Below are 24,913 nucleotides of genomic sequence, written 5' to 3'. Positions count from 1 at the left end.
GGTCTCAAACTCGATCTGATGGTAGCCTCGTCCGAGTATCTGTACGTCCAAGATCTTGCCCACTTCTGCGAGAAGGTGGGCCTGGAGAAGGTCACGCAGCTCTCCTCTGCTGGGTCGGGACCCGGGTGCTGAGAATCTTGCAGATGAGAGAAGTCGCCTGCAAGCGCTCTATCTCTGCGGCTAGGCTCGCTTGCTCTGTCGGTGAAAGAGCAGGTCGAATGGTGGGCTCAGCGGGGTCGGGCGAGGGGGCTTCGGATGAGTCCCTCTGTGGCGGATCTGGAGCCTCCATCTGCGTCTGCTGCTGTGGCGGAGAAGAAACGGAAAAGAATCGGAAAGAGTAGTTCCTCTGCAACAAACCCTGACGAGCACTGCCTAGAAAACCAGCATTGTCTGAGCCAGTTGAAAGAAAACCTTCGGGGAGAGAAAGGCTGAAAGCGAAATGAGTGGCGGGGCGGGGGGGGGATGGAACGAGCGAGGATAGGAGGGGGGGCATCTCGTTCAAGTTTTTTTAATCCATTTTCTTTCCCAACTCTTGAGGGGGACTCAACCATGTCCTCTTTGTATCAATCTGTGTAAGATCCTGTCAATCTCCAAGCGTCAACTGTGCCTCTTGCCATGCGTGATACCAATTAATGGCATCATCGGCAAGGTACATGGCTGCCGTTAAAACCTTGCTATTCCCTGTCTTCTTAGTTGTTGCAAAATAAGCATTAAATTGATGCAACCAAGAATGAATAACGCTAACATCCATCTTACCGTCATACTTCTTGAATGTTAACTTCTCGGTGACGGGGTTGTTGGAGGCCGAATCTTGGCTTGCGCCACTTGATGAACCACCAACATCTTTGGCCAGCTCGGGTTTCGAGGTGAGTACCTGTAGGACCAACTCTTGCATGCGTTGGTCTCTCTGTGCCTCACGTCCTAACTCCAAGGCCGCTCGTCTATCTTCGGCCGCCATGCGTGCTTGCTCGTGCTCATGCTCCAAGGCTAATCTTCTTTCTTTGCGCTTGCGATCCAGTTCTGCCTTTCTTTCTTTGCACTCGCGATCCAATTCTGCCTTTCTTTCTTTGCGCTCGCGATCCAATTCTGCCTTTCTTTCTTCGGCCGCCAAGCGCGCTTGCTCGCGCTCACGCTCTAAGGCTGCCGTTCTTTCTTCGGCTGCAAAGTGCGCTTGCTCACACTCATGCTCCAAGGCTGTTGTTCTTTCTTCGTGCTCGCGCTCCAAGGCGGCGCGTTGCGCTTCTTGTCGTATCATCATGTCCATCATCGTCTTGACCAAAGCTTCCATAGGATTTGGTGCAATCCTTGGGGTAGATGGGGAAGGGGGAGGGTCGGAAAAACCTCTTGGTGGGGAAAATTCTTCTTCTCCACTTCCATGCTCATCACCTCCATGCAAAGTATCCATTCCGCTTCGGGTAATGACCATACACTGGAGTCTTGGGTTCTTAAGTTCACGAGGAACTTGGGTTCTTGAGTTCCTGAGGGTCTTGAGTTCGTGAGGTTCATGAGGTTCTTCTCTAGCTTGCAATCTGTGTTAGAGAAGGATCTTCTCTTACCCAAGCTCTTCTCTTTCCTACGGGCGCACCCCTTGGCGGCCTAACACTCACACCAAGGTTGCTTTTTCTCACCTCACGTCCATTGGCTGGCCGCTAAGTGCACAATCCGCTCTCAATGAGTGAATAGAGAAACAAGGGGAGGCTGGACAAGTCCTTCTTTCTTGGGTTTCCTGTCACTCTTCAAAAACACGATTAGGAATCGACACGCCCAAGTGGACTTGGGTTACGTGCGACCGCAACAAGCAAAAAATAAATAAATTCTTGTGGTTCTTTCCTTCAGTGATACAGACCATTGCGAAAGCTTTGATACCAATGTAAGGTGCAGCGGAAGTGAATGTTGAACTTTGCTCAAGATGAGTGCTCTGAACTGTGCTCAATGGTTCCTTTTACTTACAGAAGGGAGAGCCTTCCGTTCCTTTAGTGAGTGCAAATGATCACAAACAAAGTGGGTAAACACTGTAAATGAAGTTGCTGAGACTGAGAGATAGAGAGAGAAGAATATGACACCAGAATGTTGTCAAACCCTCCTCCAAGGGCCCCACTCTCTATGGCGAGAGAGGTCTATGCTATTGATTGCACAATCCTCGTGCAATGGTCTGAATGCAATGGTCTTGCCGATGATGTCGACGACGACGAGACAAGTTGAAAACTGAAAACGCTAGGGTTGAAATCTGCAAATCTGGTATCTGCTGAATTATGACTCTATGTTGGTGCCGACGGTGATGACGACAAAGCGACGACGATGCGCTGAAAACGCAGATGCTGAAATCTGCGATTAGCGGGCTGAATCTGCAAACGCAGGCTGATCTGACCATGCGGCGAGCATCTGTTGCGGGAAGGTGAGATTTGCGAGGTTTGGGGGCTGCAGTACGGAATCTAACTGCTGAAAATGCAAAACGCTGATGCAAGTGAAGGTTCTGTCGCTGAGAATCTGCAAATCACTGATGGTAGTCTGTAATTGCAAAAACGTTGGGTTGGTCAACTGTCTGTTGCAAAAACGCTAGGGAATTTGCTAGCGCCAGGTTGATCTGCAAGTTGCAAAACGCTGGGGCTGATTTGCGAATGCTGAAAACGCTAGGCTGTCTTGATGGCTGAAAAATCCTAGGTTGTCTTGTCGGGGGTCTTGTTGAGAAGGGTCACTACCAGATACTGGGTCCTTGTTGACTCTTCTGCCAGAAAGTGCTAGCGCTAGCTTTTCTTATATACTGACTGGCAAGAAATGCCCTACCCAGTTTCCCAACAAAGTCACTTTTTAATAATAAGTGAAAAATGGCTAAAATAGGGAAAATGGGTTCTATGCACTGTAAAATGCTCCTGATGGGTACTGTCTGTAATCTGATGATCATGCTATGTGCAACCAGAGGAAATGCAACTACTCTTAAGTGTTTGGACATGCACGGTCTGCGAACAGACTCACAAAGATGCCAGAACACCTCCTAAGCTAACTGAACCCTTGTCATGAAGTAGCTTGTCCACATGCACCTAGCAGATACTCCTCAGTTTTGGAACTTTACCTTGAAGCATTCGGTTTAGCATAGCCTACTCCGATAGAACCCCGATTTTAGCATGGGTGACTCTAGTGCAGCAGGTTTGCACAAGAGGGGAGTCCCTACGCTCCTTTGTCAATGGATTACCTCGATTTTGAATAGAGGCACTGATGTCCCTTTGGGTTTCAGGGTACTGATGGGCTGACAGTATTGCTGTATCACGTTATGAACTGGAATTCTCGAAAATGAAAATGATTGATTTGTACTTGATTTGTTTGAGTGCAGGAACTGAAAGACGAAATGACTGCAGCATTTCGGTCATAGTTACCCGGAACGCGGAACGGGAACGGCGACGGGATCCCCGCGGAACGGGGGAACGGCTAGGGGTTCGGAACGGGAACGGCGCGGAACGGGAGGTATAAAAAACACCCAAATAGTGCATTTTTTAGCTTCTTGTGTTTAAATACAAGGAGTATTAGAGTGCTTTGGCTCTAATACTCACAAAAAACTCGTTTTGAAGACCATTCAATCTTGCTATGACTAGATGATGTGAGAGAGAGAGAGAGAGAGAGAGGGAGAGACTCGAGAGAGTGAGAGGGAGAGGGAGAGATTTGAGAGAGTGGGAGGGAGAGGAAGCGAGCTTGAAGGCTTAAAGCCTTGAGCCTTGAGAGAGTGAGTCTTGAGAGGGAGAGATCTTGAGAGTGTGATAGGGAGAGAGCTTGAGCCTTGAGGATTAGCTTGTGGAGAGAAAGGGGGAGGGGGGTGCATTTTATGAGTCCTTGAGGCCTTGCACACTTCAAAAAGAAGCCCAAACATTTACTTCAATTTTTTCAATTTTTGCCAAATTTGTTTGTAGCCGTTGGCCGTTCCAAGGGCATTCCGGAATGTTTTGGGGGCGTTCGGAACGTTCCGGAACGGCCGTTCCGGTTTGCACTGGCCACCCGGAACGTCAAACGTTTCAGGACGTTTTCGGAATGTTCGGGAAGGGAACTGCCCCCCCGGAACGCCGGAACGGGGGCTAGGGGGCGTTCCCCGGTAACTATGATTTCGGTCTCATAAATCTCTATAGACATGATTGCAATAAGGATTAGTTAATCAGACATTTGTGAGGTCCCAAATGAATTTAGATGCGATTACTAAATATGTTGCCAATTAATCATGGTCTGAGATTTGGAATGAATTTGTATGTGATTTGTCATGTGATGTATGATGTTTGGTGATGTGACTGTTGATTTGTACAAGTGCCAGACGTGTCGTGTCTAGTGCGTCGATACTAATAGTCAGTGTCTACTAAGACAGTTTATGGCCTCCATCTGTTTTGCAGACGTAATTGAGGACAATTATAATTCTTTCAAGAGGGGGGTATGTCACAAACTGGTGACGTGGCACCCTAGTAAGTTGTCCCAACTTATGGCCAGAGGACGAGGGCCCCCCGGGGACATTAAATTAAAAGCTAGAGATTTGTTGACATGGGTGTCGTACGGATTTTCGCGATTCACGCTGGCTGTACAGAATTCTGCCATTTCCGTTGGTTGGATTTTAACTGGCAGCTTTTAGAGATGATTGCTTTTGAGCTTGAAGCTTTTGGGGGCTCTGCTTTTAGCAACCCTATGTAATCTTGTCACGTGCGCACTTCACTTGCGCCACGTGGACACGCTTCTGCCATAGTCTAGCGTCAGTCTTAGCGTAGGACTGAGCCTGGCACTTTGTGAGCCTCTAGCAGGACGTGCATGCCCAGGCCGGTCACACTTGCATACCCTCTCTTGCATAAGAACAATCATTTCATCATGCATGCATTTTATCGCGTGAACCACCTCTTATAAGTCATTTTTATTAAAAGTGACTTTTGGAATTCTTTTTGTAAGTTTGTTGGAAAAGTAGGTAGGGCAAATTGCTAAAGATCTATAAAAGAAACCCATTGGGCACTCGGGAGAAGCAGAAGTAGGGACACAAGGAGGCAGGCACCCAGTAGTCAGGCAACACCTCAGCAGGAGCCCCAACGTTTTCTCAAGAAGATCTGCGTTTTCAGTCATTACCACCAGTGTTTCAGTTTTTAGCTTTAGCCTCGCGAGAACCCACTCACACACGGTTGCAGATCCTTGCCAGATTCCCCATCTAGTACCAGATCAGCCTAGCATTTTTAGAGTTCAGTAGATCAACCAACGTTTTCAGATTTCAGCCAGATCAGCCAGCGTTTTTGCATTTTAGTCCTAGCCCAGCGAAGCGGTTGCAGATCTAGGTTGCAGTATCACTGCAGTAGCAGATCCCCAGCAGTGCATCTAGCGTTTTTAGTTTTCGGCCTTGACACCATCGTCCTCGACAACATCGTTGTCGTCGACATCGTCATCGGAGATCCCTATCTTGACGACGACATCTTCGTCATCGTCATCGTAGATCCCTATTTTGACGACAACACCTTTGTTATCGTCCTCGCAGTCCCGGACTTGACGACGACACCATGGTCACAGTCACCATCGTCGTCATCGTCGACATAGACCAGTAGTACCCGTCGTCGACTTCACCGTCATCGACATAGTATCGTCGTCGACTTCATCGTCTTTGACACAGTATCGTCATCGACTTCATCGTGGTCGACAAAGACCCTTAGTACCTCGTCATCGACTTCATCGTCTTCGACATAGACCTCGTCGTCGACCTCCCCGTCTTCGACATAGACCAGGAGTACCGGTCGTTGACTTCACCGTCATCGACACAGAACCCGTCGTCGACATTTGTCTTCGACATAGACCCCTTCAGTACCTCAGTAGCATCAGTGCACTTCAGCATCAATAGCATCACTACCCATTAGCATTAGCTTCATTGTAGTCGCATTTGTGCAAGAATAAAGAAAGTACTTGCTCTGGCAACAGAGCAAGGGGGCCCTTGAGGGTTGGGACCCGACATCCTTGTGTCGTCTCTTTTCTCTCTCTTGTCTCTCTCTTTCTTTCGGTTTAGTTCAGTTCTTTCAAGTGAATTTAAGTGTCCCTTGTGTTTGTGTGTGGAGTACTAGATCCAAGCAAATCCTTATTCTCTTCCGCTGCACCTGACACTGGTATCAGAGCTTTGTGTGTGCTTCGGCTTCGCGAAGTGGAGGGAAGAACCTAAAGAAGAACCTCAAGAACCAAGGACCATCAAGAACCAAGAACCCAAGAAGAACCAAAGAACCTTAAGAACCAAGAACCATCCAGAACCCAAGTTGAACCAAAGAATCCAAGGAACCTCTCCAAGTTCTTTTTCCTGAAGAATCTTTGAGTCCCGACCGTGGACTTACCAGATCCCATCTTCATTGCCATGTCTTTGAAGGAAGATCGATATCGGATTCACGAAAACCCAGATCTTGAGTACCAATATCTCCTAGCTTTGTATGCGGATATGGAAGGAGTTGGAGATAGGACCCCTAACCTCTTCTGCATTCGCATTCGCATGTAGTGTGCATCCATTTCCCTTAGTCATTGAACCTTTGGAAAGGACTCCGGAACCAAACTTCAGTCCATGAGCACGGGCAATGTTTTCACCACGGTTAGTGTTCGGGGAACAGCTCTTGCTACAGCAAGCAGAGTCAGCACTATCTAGTATAGAGCCCAGGTTGATATTCGGCAATCGTAGTAAGGCTCGAGAATGACCCTTACACGGTGTTTGCATCGTCAACAGTACTACCCACAACACCCGGAGTATCATCACTCCTTGGTTTCGGAGGAATCTGCATTGGTTTGTGCATCCACAACATCACAAGCATTCATTAGTCAGCATCAGAAGTATAGATAGAAGTTTGACAACTGTAGCCTTTGCCTCACTTTTAACAGGGGGGATGTCACGTGCGCACTTCACTTGTGCCACGTGGACATGCTTCTGCCATAGTCTAGCGTCAGTCTTAGCGTAGGACTGAGCCTGGCACTTTGTGAGCTTCTAGCAGGACGTGCATGCCCAGGCCGGTCACACTTGCATACCCACTCTTGCACAAGAACAATCATTTCATCATGCAGGCATTTTACCGCGTGAACCATTTCTTATAAGTCATTTTATTTAAATTGACTTTTGGAATATTTTTTGTAAGTTTGTTGGAAAAGTAGGTAGGGCAAATTGCTAAAGATCTATAAAAGAAACCCATTGGGCACTCGGGAGAAGCAGAAGTAGGGACACAAGGAGGCAGGCACCCAGTAGTCAGGCAACACCTCAGCAGGAGCCCCAACGTTTTCTCAAGAAGATCCGCGTTTTCAGTCATTACCACCAGCGTTTCAGTTTTTAGCTTTAGCCTCGCGAGAACCCACTCCCACACGGTTGCAGATCCTTGCCAGATTCCCCATCTAGTACCAGATCAGCCTAGCGTTTTCAGAATTCAGTAGATCAACCAGTGTTTTCAGATTTCAGCCAGACCAGCCAGCGTTTTTGCGTTTTAGTCCTAGCCCGGCGAAGCGGTTGCAGATCCAGGCCGCAGTATCGCCGCAGTAGCAGATCCCAAGCAGTGCATCTAGCGTTTTTAGTTTTCAGCCTTGACACCATTGTCCTCGACAACATCGTCCTCGTCGACATTGTCGCCGCAGATCCCTATCTTGACGACAACATCTTCGTCATCGTCATCGCAGATCCCTATCTTGACGATGATACCTTCGTTATCGTCATGGAAGTCCTGAACTTGACGACGACACTCGTCATCGTCACAGTCACCATCGTCGTTGTCGACATAGACCTGCAGTACCCGTCGTGGACTTCACCGTCATCGACATAGAACCGTCGTGGACTTTAGTGTCTTCGATACAGTATCATCGTCGACTTCATCCTCGTCGACCAAAGACCCTTAGTACCCCATCGTCGACTTCATCGTCTTCGACATAGAGCTCGTCGTTGACCTCCCCGTCTTTGACATAGACCAGCAGTACCCGTCATTGACTTCACTATCATCGACACAGAACCTGTTGTCGACATCTTTGTCTTCGACATAGACCCCTTTAGTAGCATCAGTACCCATTAGCATCAACATCATTGTAGTCGTATTTGTGAAAGAATAAAGAAAGTACTTGCTCTGGCAACAGAGCAAGGGGGCCCTTGAGGGTTGGGACCCGATATCCTTGTGTTGTCTCTTTTCTCTCTCTTGTCTCTCTCTTTCTTTCGGTTCAATTCAGTTCTTTCAAGTGAAGTAAAGTGTCCCTTGTGTTTGTGTGCAGAGTACTAGATCAGGGCAAATCCTTATTCTCTTCCACTGCACCTGACAAATCTTTATAAATGGCCTTAGGGGGTCACTTCTTAGAGCATCTGGACGCAGAGTCTGAGAGTGAGCACCCGCAGGCTCAGTTGTACTTAGCACACAGATTATTATATAACGAAATACCAAAAGGGGCGCCAGTCTTTGGGGCCAATACCTCTGGGCACGGAACTACGCCGGGCTGTGTCGTCTTTTGTGAACTATTTTAAAGTGAATCTCTGTTGAGTCGTGGTAGAGTCTTGACTTGGGGTGTCCAAGTTTGTTACAAAGAACCTTTAGTACTCAATATTCAGTCCCAATGTTTTCAGTATTCAGCACCAGCGTTTTCAGCCTACACCATCAGTTTCAGCTCTAGCGTTTTGCATCAACATCAACATAGCAATCAGTATTCAGCATTTAGCCATTGTATCAGCATTTGTGCAAGTAATTAAAGCAACTCTTGCTTTGGCAACAGAGCAAGGGGGCCCTTGAGGGTGGTTGGGACCCAATGTACGGTGTCTCTCTCTCTCTCTCTCTCTCTCTCTCTCTCTCTCTCTCTCTCTCATTGTGTTCAGTTCTCCCGATTGAAGTATAGTAATCTTGTGTTTATGTGAAGTATAGATCCGAGTTAAGATCCTTAAACCCTTCCATTCCAGTGAACATTGATAGCAAAGCTCTGGACTCAAGGAAAGAATCAAGAACCCAAGACAAACCAAGAACCCAAAGAACCTTTTTGAGATTTTGTTTTCTCTCTATTTCAAAAACGTTTCGTGTCCCTGCCCCGGTCTAATACTTGTTGCCTACAAATATTAGCCACTCCCACTCTTAGTCCATTACGCATCCGGTGCGCTCTTGTCTTCAGTGCTATGTCTTTGAGCGAAGATCGGCATTGGATACATGAAGATTCAGATCTTGAGTACCAAGATCTCCTTGCCTCCTATGTGGATACTGAAGAGTTGGACAAAGGATCCCTAACCCTTTAGTGTGCATCCACTTTCGTCGACATGGAACCATTGGCAATACCTCTGAGCACCCTAACTTTTCATCTTCACCCGCTATGTTTTCACGATAGGACTAATCGGGTGGTAGCACTTGCTCGAAAGACAAAGTGAGCATCAAGTCTAATATTTGCGACAATAGTAAGGCTGCCTAGTAACTCGTATGGTCGGTGTTTACATCGCAGCAGTACCTACATCTGCACTATCCATAAGTTTGGAGGAGTTTTCATCGGTTTATGCATCCACAAGCCTCAAAAGCATTCAACACTATAAGTATAGTCAACATCGACGGGTAGAAGTTCGGCAGTTGTGTCTCACCCTTAATAGGGGTGCACATTACACTTGAGCCACATGGACAAGCTATTGCTACAGGTCAGCAACAATCTGAGTAAGGGACCTAGCCAGGCACTTTGTGAGCCTCTAGAAGGACGTGCATGATCATGCAAGTTATAATTGCATCATAGTCACATGGAGACGTGGCAGGTCCCGGGGACGGGGACGGGGACGGGGACGGAGACGTGGCAAAACAGGGGACGGGGGACACGACAGGTGAGGCACTTTAAAAAACACTAGTTCTTTGCAAATTAAATACTGAGACAACAGTGAACACTAAGAGCACAAGATTGCAAAGAAGAAGTGGCTCATATTACATAATACCAAAATATAACAAAGGGCGTGCGGCGTGCGCGACACCGTTGGTGTGGTGATCAAGCATCAATCATCCTCGTCAAAGGGAAAAACATAATGATGTACAAGTGAAGAGTGCATAAGTAGAGTTTAGCAAAATGGGAGTCAAAAAGGGAAGGACTCGAGCCAAGAGTCAAGACTGAAGACTCAAGAGGTCTAGACTCTACATGCTGGCCCATGGTGCCAACTGAATGACAACTGGCTTTGCATAGTCCATTTGATCCAAAAAATCATCCTCAAGTGGTGTTGTCTCAATCTCTCCCTCTGCGTCTATCTGTGTCTCTGGGATAGGGGGGGAGAGAGAGAGAGAGAGAGAGAGAGAGAGAGAGAGAGAGAGAGAGAGAGAGAGAGAGAGAGAGAGAGAGAGGGGAGATGGCCCATGTGGCATGGATAATGGCCCGCCGCCCATGGGACTCAGTGGCACTTAGAAGTTAGAAGGGTAGGCTTTCCAAGGCCTTCCCTTGTGTGCCCTTAAATAGCAAACTATTGCCCCCAAAATTGGCCGTTGAGAGGCGTTTTAAAAAGTTTGAATTTTGAATTTCAAAACTTGCCGCTCGTCCGTCCCGCCCCCTGCCCGTGTCCCATGCTGCCCCGTCACTGGGAACCCGCTTCCCGCCTTCGTCCCTTGTGAGGGATGTCTCTGCGTCTCAAAACGGCGTCCCGTTCCTGCGTCCCGCCTGTTTAGGGCCGCGTCCCCCTGTCCCCTGTTTCTATGAGTTGCATACCCTCACTTGCAGAGTACAATCACTGAAGCATATAGGCATATGAACAATCACTTAAGTCATTTATTAATAAGTGACATTGACATGACATTTATAAAAAGTAGGTAGGGAAAATGGCAAGAAAACCTATATAAGCAACCCCTTGGTCCCCATTTGGAGCGTTAGAAGATTAGTAGTACCTATTACCTGGTACCGAGTACCAAGTACCCAGATCAGCTTTTTCAATCAGAACCCCATCCCTCTAGCGTTTCTCGGTCAACATCCATTAGTGTTTTCAGCCTCATTGCCATTAGTATTCAGTCCTGCAGATCAGCGTTTTCAGCACCAAGCACCTAGTACCATCAATTCTGAAGGCGTTTGTCATGAAGAACCTTTAATACTTAGTATTCAGCCCAAAGTTTTCAGTATTTAGTGTCACAAACTTGGACACTCCAAGCGAGAAATCAATAGCTACATACGAACAGGAACTTCAAAATCACCGAACTTTAATATATATATATATATATAGAGAGAGAGAGAGAGAGAGAGAGAGAGAGAGAGAGAGAGAGAGAGAGAGAGAGAGAGAGAGAGAGAGAGAGAGAGAATTTTAACATCGTAGGAAACTATCCCAGGAGACCTTAAAGATCTATCCGACGAGGAGAATTGAACTCAAGACCTATTATTCAAGAGGAAAATGTCATAACCAATCTACAACACTTGGGTGATAAAAAGCTTATACCATTTCGGTCTTTTTATTAGCGTGCGCACACCCACACCCACATACACACACCCGAGAAGAAGAGAATTTTAACGTCGTAGGAAACTATCCCAACAGACCGTAGAGATCTATCCGACGAGGAGAGTTGAACTCAAGACCTCTTATACAAGAGGAAAATTGCATAACCAATCTACCACACTTGGGTGATAAAAACGTTATACCATTTTCCTCTTTTTATTAACGCGCACGCACACACCCACACACACACACCCACACACACAACCGAGAAGAAGAGAATTTTAACGTTGTAGGAAACTATCCCAAGAGACCTTAAAAGATCTATTTGACGAGGAGAATTGAATTCAAGACTTATTCAAGAGGGAAATGACATAACCAATCTACCACACTTGGGTGATAAAAAGGTTATACCATCTTCCTCTTTTTATTAGCGCGCACGCACACACACACGCACACACACCCGAGAAGAAGAGAATTTTAACGTCGTAGGAAACTATCTTAAGAGACCTTAAAGATCTATCCGACGAGGAGAGGTGAACTCAAGACCTGTTATTAAAGAGGGAAATGGCATAACCAATCTATCACACTTGGGTGATAAAAAGGTTATCATTTTTCTCCTTTTATTAGAGAGAGAGAGAGAGAGAGAGAGAGAGAGAGAGAGGGCACGACGGAGTTCTATGCCCAGAGAGATTGGCCCCAAAGACTGAGAGATTGGCCCCAAAGACTGGCGTCTATTTCTTCATTATTAAGCACATCAAGGTACAACTCCCGAGGGTCCTTTGCTCTCAGACTCTGCGTCCAGATGCTTTGTAGAGCGAGGTCTCAGGGGCTATTATAAACATTATGAGGGATGCCCAACAGCAGAGCCCCAAAAGCTTTAGGTTCAAAAGCATCTTGGCCCAAAAGCTAGCGCTAGGGGTTGCCAACGCAATAGGCGGAAATCCGTACGACACGCCACGTCAGCATTGTAAAACGGGGACGTTTGTACAACTGCCACGTCATCAGTGCAATTCGTGGGCGTTCGTACGACTTCCACGTCATCAGTCTTCACGCCGTTCTATAAGCCTTTTGTCCCATGGGCCCCATCAGATAGGACCCCATAAGTTGCTACAATTTATAAAATTTGGTGTTCTTTCATTTTTGGCCTCTCGGATTGATTTTGCAAGTTGTTACAACTTCTTCTTCTGCTTTTAGTAGGGTTCCGACTCTGTTCGGAGTCTGTACTTTAGGTCATGCCACATTGCCGCGTATCACTTAGTGACATTTGGCACTAGCGTTTTCAGCCTACAACATCAGATTCAACCCTAGCGTTTTGCATCAGCATTAGCATAGCACTCAATATTCAGCATTTAGCCATTGTATTAGCATTTGTGCAAGTAAGTAAAGCAAGTCTTGCTGTGGCAACAGAGCAAGAAGGCCCTTGAGGGTGGTTGGGACCCGACATGCGGTGTCATCTCTCTTTCTTCTCTCTCTATGCCCCTCTCTCATTGGGTGTGCTGTTTTCTCGATTGAAGTTGAGTAACCTTGTGTTTGTGCAAAGTACTAGACCTTTTCTTTGCACTTGACAGTTGGTTCTTCAGAAACTTAGCATAATTTGGATTCTTAGAGTACTTCATCAGCTGCTTTGCATAGGTGCTAACTTGCAATTTCCGTCGACGATGTGCAAGTTATGGATCTTCATTGAGAGTTTCCTCGAGTGGGTCATCAAACTCCTCTTCAATGGATTTGTTGTTATATGGATCTCCGTTGCCATTCGATTCATCTTCCTGCAAAACTGCAGGTGGGGCATGTTCTTGTTCTTTGCCAGATCCTTTGTTAGAATCCATGGCGTGTGCTGCAAGAAGTTCGACCAGATCCTTTGTAGAAGGAGAATCAACTTAAGTTGTAATGCCACTGTAATTAGCTTGGCACTTACGAGACAGTAATCTCACAACAACACACAAACAAAATTTTTAAGCTTGAACCTTAAAACTCGAATAATGCCACTGTAATCGGCTTGGCACCTACGAGACATTATTCTAACAACAACACACAAACAGAACCGGAAAACTTTTAACACTTGATACTGCATATGCAGGGGGGGATTTTAAAGATGCTTTGAAGGTTTGGAAGCTGCCACTTTCTTAAAAGGAAATGCGCATTCATGGTGGACAACTTTATTAATGCAAGTAGAAGCATTGGCCACATGGGTTTATTTCAAATAGATTTTTGCATCTGCATGACTGTCAAATGAGTTTGAAGTTGATGTTTATTTCAAATAGATTTTTGCATCTGCAAAAAGTCTGTCTGTTTCAAACAGATTTTTGCATGTGCATGATTGTCAAAAGAGTTTGAAGTTGATGTTATGACAGAGTGGCACCAATTCAATGCGGCTAACTGCAAAAATTTAGAGGAATACAATTGGAAGTTTTGTAAAGCGCTACTTCCAGTAAGTGCTATAGATTTGTGCCATTGACAAAGCAGATGGAAAAATACTGTTGTGGGTTGCCTAAAGGGCTCAGAAATTACTGACAGAGACTAGAGTGGCCACCCTTACTCAACTGATGGAGGTTGCGAACACTGGTAATGCCTTGTTGAAAGGAGAAGACAATGGATTCAAGGGCAATGTGAAAGGAGGTCAACTAAAGAAAAAATCAGCAAGGAAGTCCTTTACAAAAGCGACTCTTGAAGCTTCCCAGGGGTCAGGAAAAGCAGAGAAAGCTAAAGTTCACTACCCTTTAGTAAGGCTACACGCTGGTTTCAGTTGCTAGTAAAGAAATATGTGCATCGCACACCTCCACACATTTCAAAATGTGTGTTTCTCTGATAGTAGCCATGGAGTTTTTAAAGAGGACGTTTTGAAACTAGTTTCAAAGGTTTCACGAGGTTTGGGTCTATGTTCAAAATGCCATCCAAGAGATTTCATAAAGAAACTAGGAAAATGATGTCATATATACAGGGACACTAAATGATTATAAACATTGCACACCATTTTAAAGTAACGCATAAAGTAGGTATATCAAGTGTTATAGAACTCACAACTTTCTTGAAGCTTGAAATTTCAAAGAGACTAGATCGTAACCACAGAAGTGATCATTTTGGCCTTTAAAAAAACTCGAAGTTTTAGAAACGTTTCCCCAAGATATTTTGTGGAAGAAATGGGTTTCTTGGCAACTATGGTTTCTCCCAAAACCAAAGAGGTACTTTTTTGAAGCTGAACATTGAAACTTCTATGCTTTAATAGACTCACCTTAATGCTCCGTAACCCAAAATTTAGAACTTGTGAACGTAAACTTCACAATTCTTTATCAATATGTTTTGAATGCGTCGAGACGTCTATGCAATTGTTGATTTAAGTGCGAAGCTAAAAACTAATCAACAAATGTACAAATGAAAAAAAGAACGAATTTTCAAATTAGTGAGCTAGACAGGCGTAGATGTACTCAAAGGAAAGCCCTAACTACTAACCCTAAAGATACCCTAATGATTATGGAGAATCATAGGACCTAGGTGATATAAGAGTTCCATTAATGATGTATTTAATGCAAATGGAGACCTATTTTTAAGGTGGGCCCTTTTTTTGTATATTTTCTTCCATGTTTCTGGTTAACCTGTTGGAACATGATGCTTTTTCATCTAGTTGTGATGTGATACCTGTTCCTAGTCTTTTTATGGGCTGTCAATGTGGTCAAACATCCCTCTATTCCAAAAGGTTTGAGGGTTTGTTTTTCTTAAGTTTTAATGGCTATAATTATTGTGGAGTTGTTCTTTTAGGTGGTTAATGAAATTTATTGTTAATCCAATTTGATACGGGCCATTTTTGCAGGCTACCTTTATTGCAGGGTTATCAAGAATGAGCATGGCTGATACAAAAAGACTATTTCAGAAGGACAATTTTCCTCCTTGGATTTTTTTCCCTACATTTGAAAAGGTGAAGCGTTTGAAATGCTCTTCATAGCCAAACTACATGTGGTAGTGATTAAACGTGACTCACAGAGTTTCTCAGTGGGCATGGTTTGTCAACTTGCTAGCATGAGAATGTGTAGGATGGTTGAAAGGGTTGGTAGAGAGGCATTATTTTGAAGAGCTTTATTGTCTAGGTGACTGATGGCAATTGTGTTCCTTATGCTTTCTCTATTGCAATGTACCTAAATTAGGTTGAAGATTTCAAGGGTTGATGCAATTGTTGTGAGCTTTTTATATTACACTTCTCCTCCTTCATGTAGATTCTCATTTTAGTCTTTAACTTACATAATGATTAAGAATTTTAGGGTTTAACTTTTATTTGTGTTGTCGAATGGAGTCTTAAATGAGGTTTTAGTCATTGTGCTATCTTATCCTTGTTGTGATTGTTTAAAGTTGAGTAATTGTCTAAAAGTTTTCATCGACCAGGCTTCTCTCAGTTATTTTGCTAAGCCTTTTCCAAACGAAGTTTCAAGTAAATAAAATCCAGGTCCATCCGTACAACCTGGCCATGCAAGCACTTTACACAATTTTGGGTCTTCTTCTTAGGGGTTAGGCCCGTCGGCCATGTCCTTCAAAGTTAGTCAGGGTTAGGATTTTGAAGTTCTAACCCCATTTGTCTTCAGAGAATGCCATGTCACTAATTTGTGATAGTATCCTTGAAGAAAAATACAGCCATACAAACTTGCTCTAGAAGTGTCGAAGAAGATTCCACTACTTCTCAAACATTACTCTCTGAAGAAGAAGGCTAGAAAAATGGCTCCCTCTCTGGATCCAAAAGCAGCATGCGTGCTCCCCTTGTGGGAAGGCACGGTAACATAACTCCATTTGGGAAAACTGAAGCAATTCAACAATGCTCCATATCCTGAATCCTCCACGGGGTTCCCTTCAATGAAGAGGGGCCAGGGTACTTGAGGGTAAGAGAAGGGGAAATCGTAGACGAGGGTCCATAACCTCCACTTACCCAAATCAGCCCCAAACTGGAAAAAAACCAGGAGAAAACAGTAGGCTTCTTCTCTCTTGATCAAGTCCTAAATGGTATCGGATTAGCAAACAATGAGCATCCAAGGTGGTCAAGACACCAATGCTCTGATACCATGTCAAAATAGGCAGTAGAGGATGCAATGACGACATGAATTGGCCTCCAATCCGGTGTGGCTTGACTCACATAGATCCTCTGACACTAGAGAACATTTGCAAAGCCACATACATATACAAGGGAACTACGGAGAAGATCACTGAGGTAGAAAGAGACCGGACACATGAGAATGTTTGTGTGTGTGTGTGAAAGAGAGAGAGAGAGAGAGAGAGAGAGAGAGAGAGAGAGAGAGAGAGAGAGAGAGAGAGAGAGAGAGAGAGAGAGAGAGAGAGAGAGAGAGAGAGAGAGAGAGAGAGAGAAATGAAATGTTATATTAACGTCTTCAAAAGGCCAAAGTGACCTGTGAGACCATAAAGTTACAATGTGGTGGATCTGATACAAAGTCAGAGTAACAAGATGACAAAATGACAAAATAAAATACTATGGAATTTTAAACTGCTAGGTATGGACTAAGCAGCTAAACAACTAGCTGGGATAGCTAGATCACAGGAGATCCAGCATCGGTCGCTAGCGGATCTCATCAATTTCCTCCATGGTCAGTAGTCTGACCGGGCGTCGTGCATGTCGAGCCAAAGTGACCCGAATCCTCTGATGCAGCCTCCGCATGCTGTGTAGTCCTCCGTAGTCATGGGCGTCTGGATCTCCCTATCTCAGTCGCTCGGTCGATCAATATGCCTCTGGTGTAAAGCGACGGGCTCTGCTGTGGTAGTAACTCCTCCGGGTGTCCAGTGGCAGCTCTAAAGAAGTCTGTGATCTGTCTCTGAGACTGGCTAACCTCTCCTCTCATCAGGCTCTCTTTGTGTCTGCACAGCTCGAGCAAAAATAGACCCAGGCATCTCTGATCCTCATATCGCATGACTCTAGCGAATGGTCCAAAGCCCTCTTTGAACAAGCAATGGAAGCGGCTTCGTATCTCGTAGTAGACGGGGCAATGGCATGTGTAGTGCAACTCTGTCTCAGGCTTGATGTCACACAGGGGGCATGTCCTGGCCTCTGCTGGTATTCCGTTGTATCTCCCGGTCTCGATCCGCAGCTGCTGTGAAGATGTGCGAATCTGGCCAATAGCACATCCTATTCCATGAGACAAGTGGGTGTCCATGTATCTGGGCCTTGTCACAAAACCATCCTCCATAAGCTGGAGGAGATGCTCTGTGTAGAAAGCCATCTTCGTGCCTAGCTCCTGGGCTGGCTGTATCCATGTCCTCTTGGTGTCTAGCTGAGTCAAATCCTTGCGAATGAGCCTGGTTATCTCGGACTGTGTAAGAGTCAGAGAGGGCACATCCAGTGAGTACTGGAAGGGGGGCAATCTGTCTATGCTGAACCCATGCGCTCGAAACCATGATGTCATCTCCCCGTACCAGCATGCTGTATCTCCCTGCATGGCTAATTTTTAAGAGGACTCAAGTGCAAGGCGTGCATATCTGTCTCTGGGAAGTTCCCATATGTGGTGCATGAAGGAGACAGATCTGGTGAGCGCCTCAACCACCAATGGGGGGGCAGCTAGCTCTGCTCGTACAATAGCACGTGGTACCGAAGCCTTGGCTCTAATGAGCCGCAAGGTCATAGAGACCAGAGGCTTCTCCATGTCCCCCCATCCATCACTTCGGCCTGTCCTCCCATGATGATCCAGTGAAGGTCCCCAAATCTCAGCTCCATAAAGCAATGCAGAAGCCACCAAAGTGTCAGAGAGCGAGAGCTTCGTCCGAGGCTCATGAAACTGAACCTGTGAACACATCCTTTCCAATCTACCCAATGTTGCATGGGCTCTGGTCAATCTAGTCTCTGCTGCCCTCCTTAATGAAAATGCTGGCCCACTAAAAACCACTCCAAGGTAAGTGTAAGCATCTGCATACTCCACCTTCTTCTGGCCGTATGTGAAGGCAGGTGCTGACCTCCTAATCCACTGAGAGAGAGAGAGAGAGAGAGAGAGAGAGAGAGAGAGAGAGAGAGAGAGAGAGAGAGAGAGAGAGAGAGAGAGAGAGAGAGAGAGAGAGAGAGAGAGAGAGAGAGAGAGAGAGAGAGAGAGAGATGAAATGATATATTAACGTCTACAAAGGCCAAAATGACCTATGAGACCAAACTGATTACAATGGTGAGTCTATTACCGAGTCTGGGTACAAACAAAGAAAACTACAAACTGGAAACTGAGATAGGAGTGCTACCGACTCCTATGGGTGGCTGGTAAGCTGAGCACTGGTATAATGCCACAAAGGTACAAAGTGGGGATAAGTGTCACCATGATACAATATAGCAGTAACATGAAGCCTATCTTGATTGACACTCTGGGTGTCGCGCTAGAATCCTGTGGATCCTCTGCCGCAATCTCCGTCGGTGCTGCATGGCTCCCCTCCTCAGTCGTGGTCGTCTCGATCTCCCCAACTCTAAAGCTCGGTCAATGAGAGTACCACTGGTGTGTGTATGGGTGGGAACCGAGCTCTGTGGTGGTGGTGGCCCCTTAGCCTCTGTGGTACTTGGACTGAAGAAATCTAAAATGCGTCTCTAGGACTGTCTCTGTCTGTGTCCTCTCAATAGAGAGTCTCTATGTCTCTGTATCTCAAGTAGAAATAATCCGAGACATCTCTGATCCTGATATCTCATGACTCTATCTAACGAGTCAAAACCATCTTTGAATAGACAGTGAAAGCGTCCCCGAATCTCATAGTAGACTGTGCAGTGACATATGAAGTGAAACTCTGTCTCTGGCTGTGCATGGCATAACTGACATATCCTTTTGTCTGTTGGTATGCCTCTAAATCTACCTGTCTCAATCCCAAGTTGGTGAGAAGATGTGCGTATCTGGCCTATGGCACATTGTAACCCATGAGATAGATGTGTGTCCATGTAGCTGGGCCGTGTGACAAAGCCATCTGTCGTGAGTTGGAGAAGATGCTCTCTATAGAAAGCCCTCTTCGTACCCAACTCCCGTGATGGCTCTATCCATGTCCTCCTGGTATCAAGCTGGATAAGATCCTACCGAATGAGTCTAGTAATCTCCATCCGTGTAAGAGCCAAAGAAGATGGTGCATCAAGAGAATATTGGAAAGGGGGCAGCCTGTCCATGTTGAGACCATGCCTCTGAAACCATGAGCTCATCTATGCATACCAACATGATGTATCTCCTTGTAATGCCAGCTGTTTGGATGACTCAAGAGCAAGCCTAGCATATTTGTCCCTAGTGGTGTCCCACAAGCTGTGTACAAATGATACTGATCTGGTAAGTGCCTCAATCTCCATAGGTGGGGCAGCCAGCTCCGCTCGTATGATGTCATGTGGGACTGAGGTCTTGGCTCTGATCAGCCTAGAAATCATAGATACCAAGGGCCTCTCCATATTACTCCATCCAGCACTGCCAACAGATGGTCCCCAAACTTGAACCCCGTAGTGCATAACTGAATCGACCAAAGTGTCGAAGAGCCAAAGCTTTTTTCGAGGTTCCTGGAACTGAATCTGCGAACAAATCCTCTCTAAACCGCCTAGGGCTGCATAGGGACGAGTCAATCTAGTGTCTGCTGCCACTTTCATTGTGAACCTCAGTCCACTAAAGACTGCCCCAAGATATGTGTATGCATCAGTGTACTCCATACTGTCTTGACTATATGTGAATGTAGGTGATGATCTCCTGACCCACTGTGGTGTGTTATTAAATACCATGACCTTGGTTTTACCAAGGTTGACAGACAATCCACTATCCCCTGCAAAACTATGCAATGCGTCCAAATGTCTCTGCATACCCTCTAGTGAGTCTGATATCAACACGGTATCGTCAGCATACAATAAAAGAGGGATCCATGTCCCGGCAAGCTGAGCACCTCTATCTCCTCCTCTGTCAATATAATCAGAGACCTCATCAACATACATACCAAATAAAGTAGAGGACAATGGGCATCCCTGTTTCACTCCGATAGTGGAGTGAACTATGTCAGATATCCCCTCTGGTGTGCGTACATGACCCATAACTGAATTGTACAATGCCATAATCCCCCATATCAGTTTTGTGGGTACCCTCAATTCCATAAGTCGGCGCATCAACCTGGCCCTCGGTATTGTGTCAAAAGCTTTGCAAAAGTCCGCAAAGCTGCAATATATCCGTCTGCCATGTGCTCGACCCTCCTCAATGAGAGCTTTGAGTGTAAAGACATGATCCAGTGTGGAGAAACCCACCCCTCCTGAAACCAGCCTGTCCAGGTGCTTGTATGCCCATAATCTCTGCCCAACTGCGCAGCCTATGCTCAAGGATGGATGCATACAATGGTGCCAATGTGTGTCCTACCATGATAGTATAGTAATTCCCCGGCAATGTAGGGTCTCCCGTCTTGAAGATAGGTACAATAGTAGACAATCTCCATGACTCAGGAAAGCCCTCGCACATGACACGGTTGAACAACTGTGCAAGCATCTCTGCCAACAAGTGCCCAACATGTATAATGTGCTCTGCTACCAAACCCTCATGATCCTGTGCTTGTCTGGTCTTCATCCTGTCAATGGCCTCCTTTACCATCTCAGTGGTAAAGAAGGTGCTCGTAGCCGGGCATGGCTGAGGTGGATCTGGTAGTGGTGGCTGTCCAGGTATAGTGTATAATGATGCTGCATACTGCCTCCATATCTCTGTTGAAGTAATCACCGGTGGGGGAGACTGCTCATGGAATAGACGCCAAGCCTCTCGTGAATCTCTACTAAGGAAGAGCTGATATAAATCCTGCTCGATCTGGACCAAGAAAGCTCGCTTCTTCCGTCGTACTAGTCATTGTGTAGCAATATGAGACTGTCTATAGGTGCTCACTCCCAATGCAAGCTCCCGCTGGATCTGAGCTCTCCTCTGTCGACACTCCTCATCATACTAGCTGTTCTGAGGCATGTGCCCAGAACGACATCTCTGACCAGGCTGAGTGTGTGGGTATGCCTCTATCGCTGCCCCATGTAATGTCACTGTCAGCATAGATGTGATCTCCTCCACTGTGTATACTTGCTCTGATGTGCATAAAAGTCTACGTATCTCTTCTGCATAGACTGAGTCAGTCTCTGGTGTAAAAGTATAGCGTGGATGTCTACCACTCCGTGAGGCATGAGATGTATTGTACTCAAAGGAGACTGATAATATCAAAAGTGCATGATCTACTGTTATTCCAACAGGCCTGGGCCCCATTGCAAAATCGTGAACGTGAGAGATAAAGCTCGGATGTGTCAGAACATAGTCTACAGTACTGGCCTCATGTCTGTGTGGAAAACAAGTAAAACTTGTAGATGATGGGAATGTCGGTAAGCCATTCAGTATGGCTAAAGTGTGAGAAGTCGTCATCTCCCTGAGGTATCTCCCATACTCTATATGCTCTCTGTCGTGTGAGCATCTCTCAAGCCCCATCTCCTCTGGCTCTAGTTCTCTGAGCATCTCCTCTGAGGTGTCATAGAAAACCGTCTGTGAACTGCCTGTACGAGCATTGAAATCCCCCAACAGTATGATGTCTCCATCCCTGGAGAACTCCCAAATATCATCATCAAGTGCAGAGTAAGGAGACTGTCTTCTGGGTGAGGCATATATTGAAGTGCTGGGAGGAAAATAGCATATGGCGATGTACAAGAAACGTCCAGTCTCTGCCCTCAGTCTCACCCACATGTATCTGGCCTGATCATCTCTCTGAACTATGTGCAGTAGTGGCTGGAGCTCCTCTCGGAAAAGAACTCCTACACCTCCTAATCCTCTAGTCCCATGCTTAGATCTGGTGCATGTCTGGCAAGCTGTCTCCCATCTGTATCCTGATATATGCGGCATCAACTGTCCTGGGGCCTGATGAGTCTCAGAGTAGAAAACAATGTCTCTGTCTTTGAAGCTGTCCTCAAAGGCCCCCACATCAAGTCTATACGAACCATTACAATTCCCAACCGCCATCCTGAGTCTGGTCCCATAGGTCTCGCACCGTCTTGTAGGGCGTCTCTCCATATAATGACCACTCTTCCTTCTTTGTAAAAAGCTCTCTTCCCCTTTTCTCTTGCGGCCCTAATCTCTGGCATGACTACGTGCATGTGGGCAAGCTTTGAGAGGGTGAGATCTTCACCAAGGAAGATACCAGTCTTTTTGAGAGTGGGCCTCCTTCTCAAAAATTCCTCCTCAATAGAGGGGAAGCGCAGTATGAGAGCTGTTCCTCTCGATGTTTCCCCCGTGCCTCCACTTTTCTTACCAACCCTCCATGCTCTGTGTGTGTCGCTTTTTGCATCTCCATTAGTACCATGAGCTCCTGTACTTCCTCATCAATTTTGTCTTGATCGTTGAGGCCGGTAACCCTCACATGCAAGGCCCTCATACGTCTTTGTTTTTCTTCCGCAAGTGTCATGTTGTTGATGGTGGGAGTGGGGATTGATATTTCCATGCCTTTGCCCTTCTTTGCGACCGAAATCCACTTCTCCGCTTCCTCCACTTTCTTATGGGTTTTGGTAATCATATCTGTCCATGAAGACGTGTTTGCTTCCTGTTGTTTCTCTTCTTCCTTGATGGCTTGCATTTGTTCTTTGATTACCCTAAGTTCCTCTATCATTGAGGGTTGGATTTCTCCCTCTTCTAATCCACCGTTGGCTCTTGCCTCGGCTAGGTCTCTCTTGAGGGCTGAAATCTGATTCTTGAGGTCTTCAATTTCGGCCCGAAACTCCATTTTCTCCACAGTTCGAAGCTCGGCCTCACTGATTTTCCACTGAAGAAAGATCGCCTTCTCCATCTTCCACTCTTCCATCTTTGTCTTGTATGCCTTCATCTCCTTTTCCATGTTTGCTAACCTCTTGCTGGTAGCCATAGAAGTTGATTTCTTCATTGCTGGGGATGCCATTACCTGCAAGGGGCTAGAGCTCTCGGGAACTGCTGGGGATGCCATTGCAAGCAAACCACGCAAGGAAGTAGCCCAACAACACCAAGTATGTTTTCCACACTGGTTACCGCGGAGATCAAAACGAGGCAAAGTCGTTTCTGGAGAGAGAGAGAGAGAGAGAGAGAGAGAGAGAGAGAGAGAGAGAGAGAGAGAGAGAGAGAGAGAGAGAGAGAGAGAGAGAGAGAGATCTATCTGGAAAGGCTCTCCATGCTAATGACAAACAACAAATACAAGTGACCAAGGGTCGTCCGTTGACATGCTCTCAATGGATAGATCCAAGGTACACACAACTACTAATGCTACTACCACATGCTCGTGCAAAGGAGATCATTGACTCGGCCTCAACATGGGTACCAAATCTAACATGCTCTGAGAGCATAGATCTGGTGATCCTTTGACACTAGAGAACACCTGAAAGGCCATATACATGTACAAGGCAATTGTGGAGAAGAGATCATTGAGGGAGAAAGAAACTGTACATCTGAGAATGAGAGAGAGAAAGAGAGATTTGGAAAAGGCTCTCCATGCTGATAACAAACTGCAAATACAAGTAACCAAGGGTGGCCCGACATAGATCTGACATGCCCTCCATGGATAGACCCAAGGTACCCACAATTGCTCATGCTATTGTCGTCTGCTCTTGCAAACGAGACCATTGACCGAAGGTTTCCGGGTTCCGATCCGATCTGGAACTGGCCAGTTATGTGGAATTTAAGCTTTTCGGTGGATACCTTGCATCCGTACCAATTCAATGCGATGATCAGTGGACTTGTCGATTTGCATGCCTAACTGGATGCTTGTGTTGTGGCCGACGAGTACGGGAGGTTGTCGGGCTTTCCTAGGCTCAGGTTGGGTTCATGAACCCCTAAAAAGGGCCAGAGTAACATTTTATGCGAAGAAGTGTGTGGGTTTTTTGGAGGTGTGTCATGCTAATAAACCCATAAACAAAGGTATTCCTACAGATTTTTCAGTATATAGTGTATTGCAAGCTCCTTGTAAGGAAACTCAAGAGGGTAGTGAGCAGGCTCCTACTAATTTTGTTCCTAAGGCAGTATTGTCTATTGACTAGATTTATGCACACACAGTGCATACATTAGAAAGTATTAAGTACTATGGCTTGCCCACTCTCATGTCCATGCAAACACACAACACACCCTTGCACACATGGCGTAGTAGCATGATAGGCAGACCTCTGTGGGCCGGGTCCATGCAAGCACACAACCCAGGTATCCACCCATAGCGCGGATGCATGAAAGGCGGCTGGCGCCTTAGTACAATGGCAGGCGTCGATGCATGAAAGACAGAAGCCTCATCACCTGGAGGCTGGAGTAGCTGCTTTGAATGTGGAGGATGCTTGATTGTGGACCTTCTTCAAGATTTACTAAAGCCTCTTGCAACATCCACAATGTTCCAAGCTCTTCCTGCTTCACGCAAGCTTTGTGTGGACAATGCAATGCTCCCAATTGCTGTTATTAGAGGGCTCAAAAAGACCAAGGCAGAGGACTCCCTTGAGGCATGATGGGTTGAAGCTTAAATTTTTGGAAGGGAAGGCTGGAGGGAAGGTGAGGGGCATTGTGTGATAGCATGGCTTTTGGCCTATTCATATCTAGAGATAGAGATAATAAGACTTAAATATGTAACGTGTATATTCATATTAACTTTTATACTATAACGCAA

The 24,913-nt window shown here is 45.9% G+C and overlaps 1 protein-coding gene across 2 annotated transcripts in view; it reads left to right on the top strand.

Annotated features, from left to right (window-relative positions):
• LOC147459308 (synaptotagmin-5-like) overlaps window positions 1-24,913 on the top strand; it is a 161,303-nt gene that overhangs the window by 47,300 nt on the left and 89,090 nt on the right. Inside the window, exon 3 of one of the 2 annotated variants that reach the window (XM_086510601.1) lies at window positions 15,150-15,254. In XM_086510601.1, coding sequence (XP_086366727.1) covers window positions 15,150-15,254 — 105 coding nt within the window. Of the gene's footprint in view, window positions 1-15,149; window positions 15,255-24,913 lie in introns of those variants that run through there. The other variant, XM_086510602.1, reaches the window with a different exon arrangement.

Source organism: Adiantum capillus-veneris, chromosome 4 (assembly GCF_014529385.1).
Source record: "Adiantum capillus-veneris isolate H3 chromosome 4, ASM1452938v2, whole genome shotgun sequence".
Lineage (NCBI taxonomy): Eukaryota > Viridiplantae > Streptophyta > Polypodiopsida > Polypodiales > Pteridaceae > Adiantum > Adiantum capillus-veneris.
Note: the sequence above shows the minus strand (reverse complement) of the source record. Positions and strands in the feature narration are given on the sequence as shown.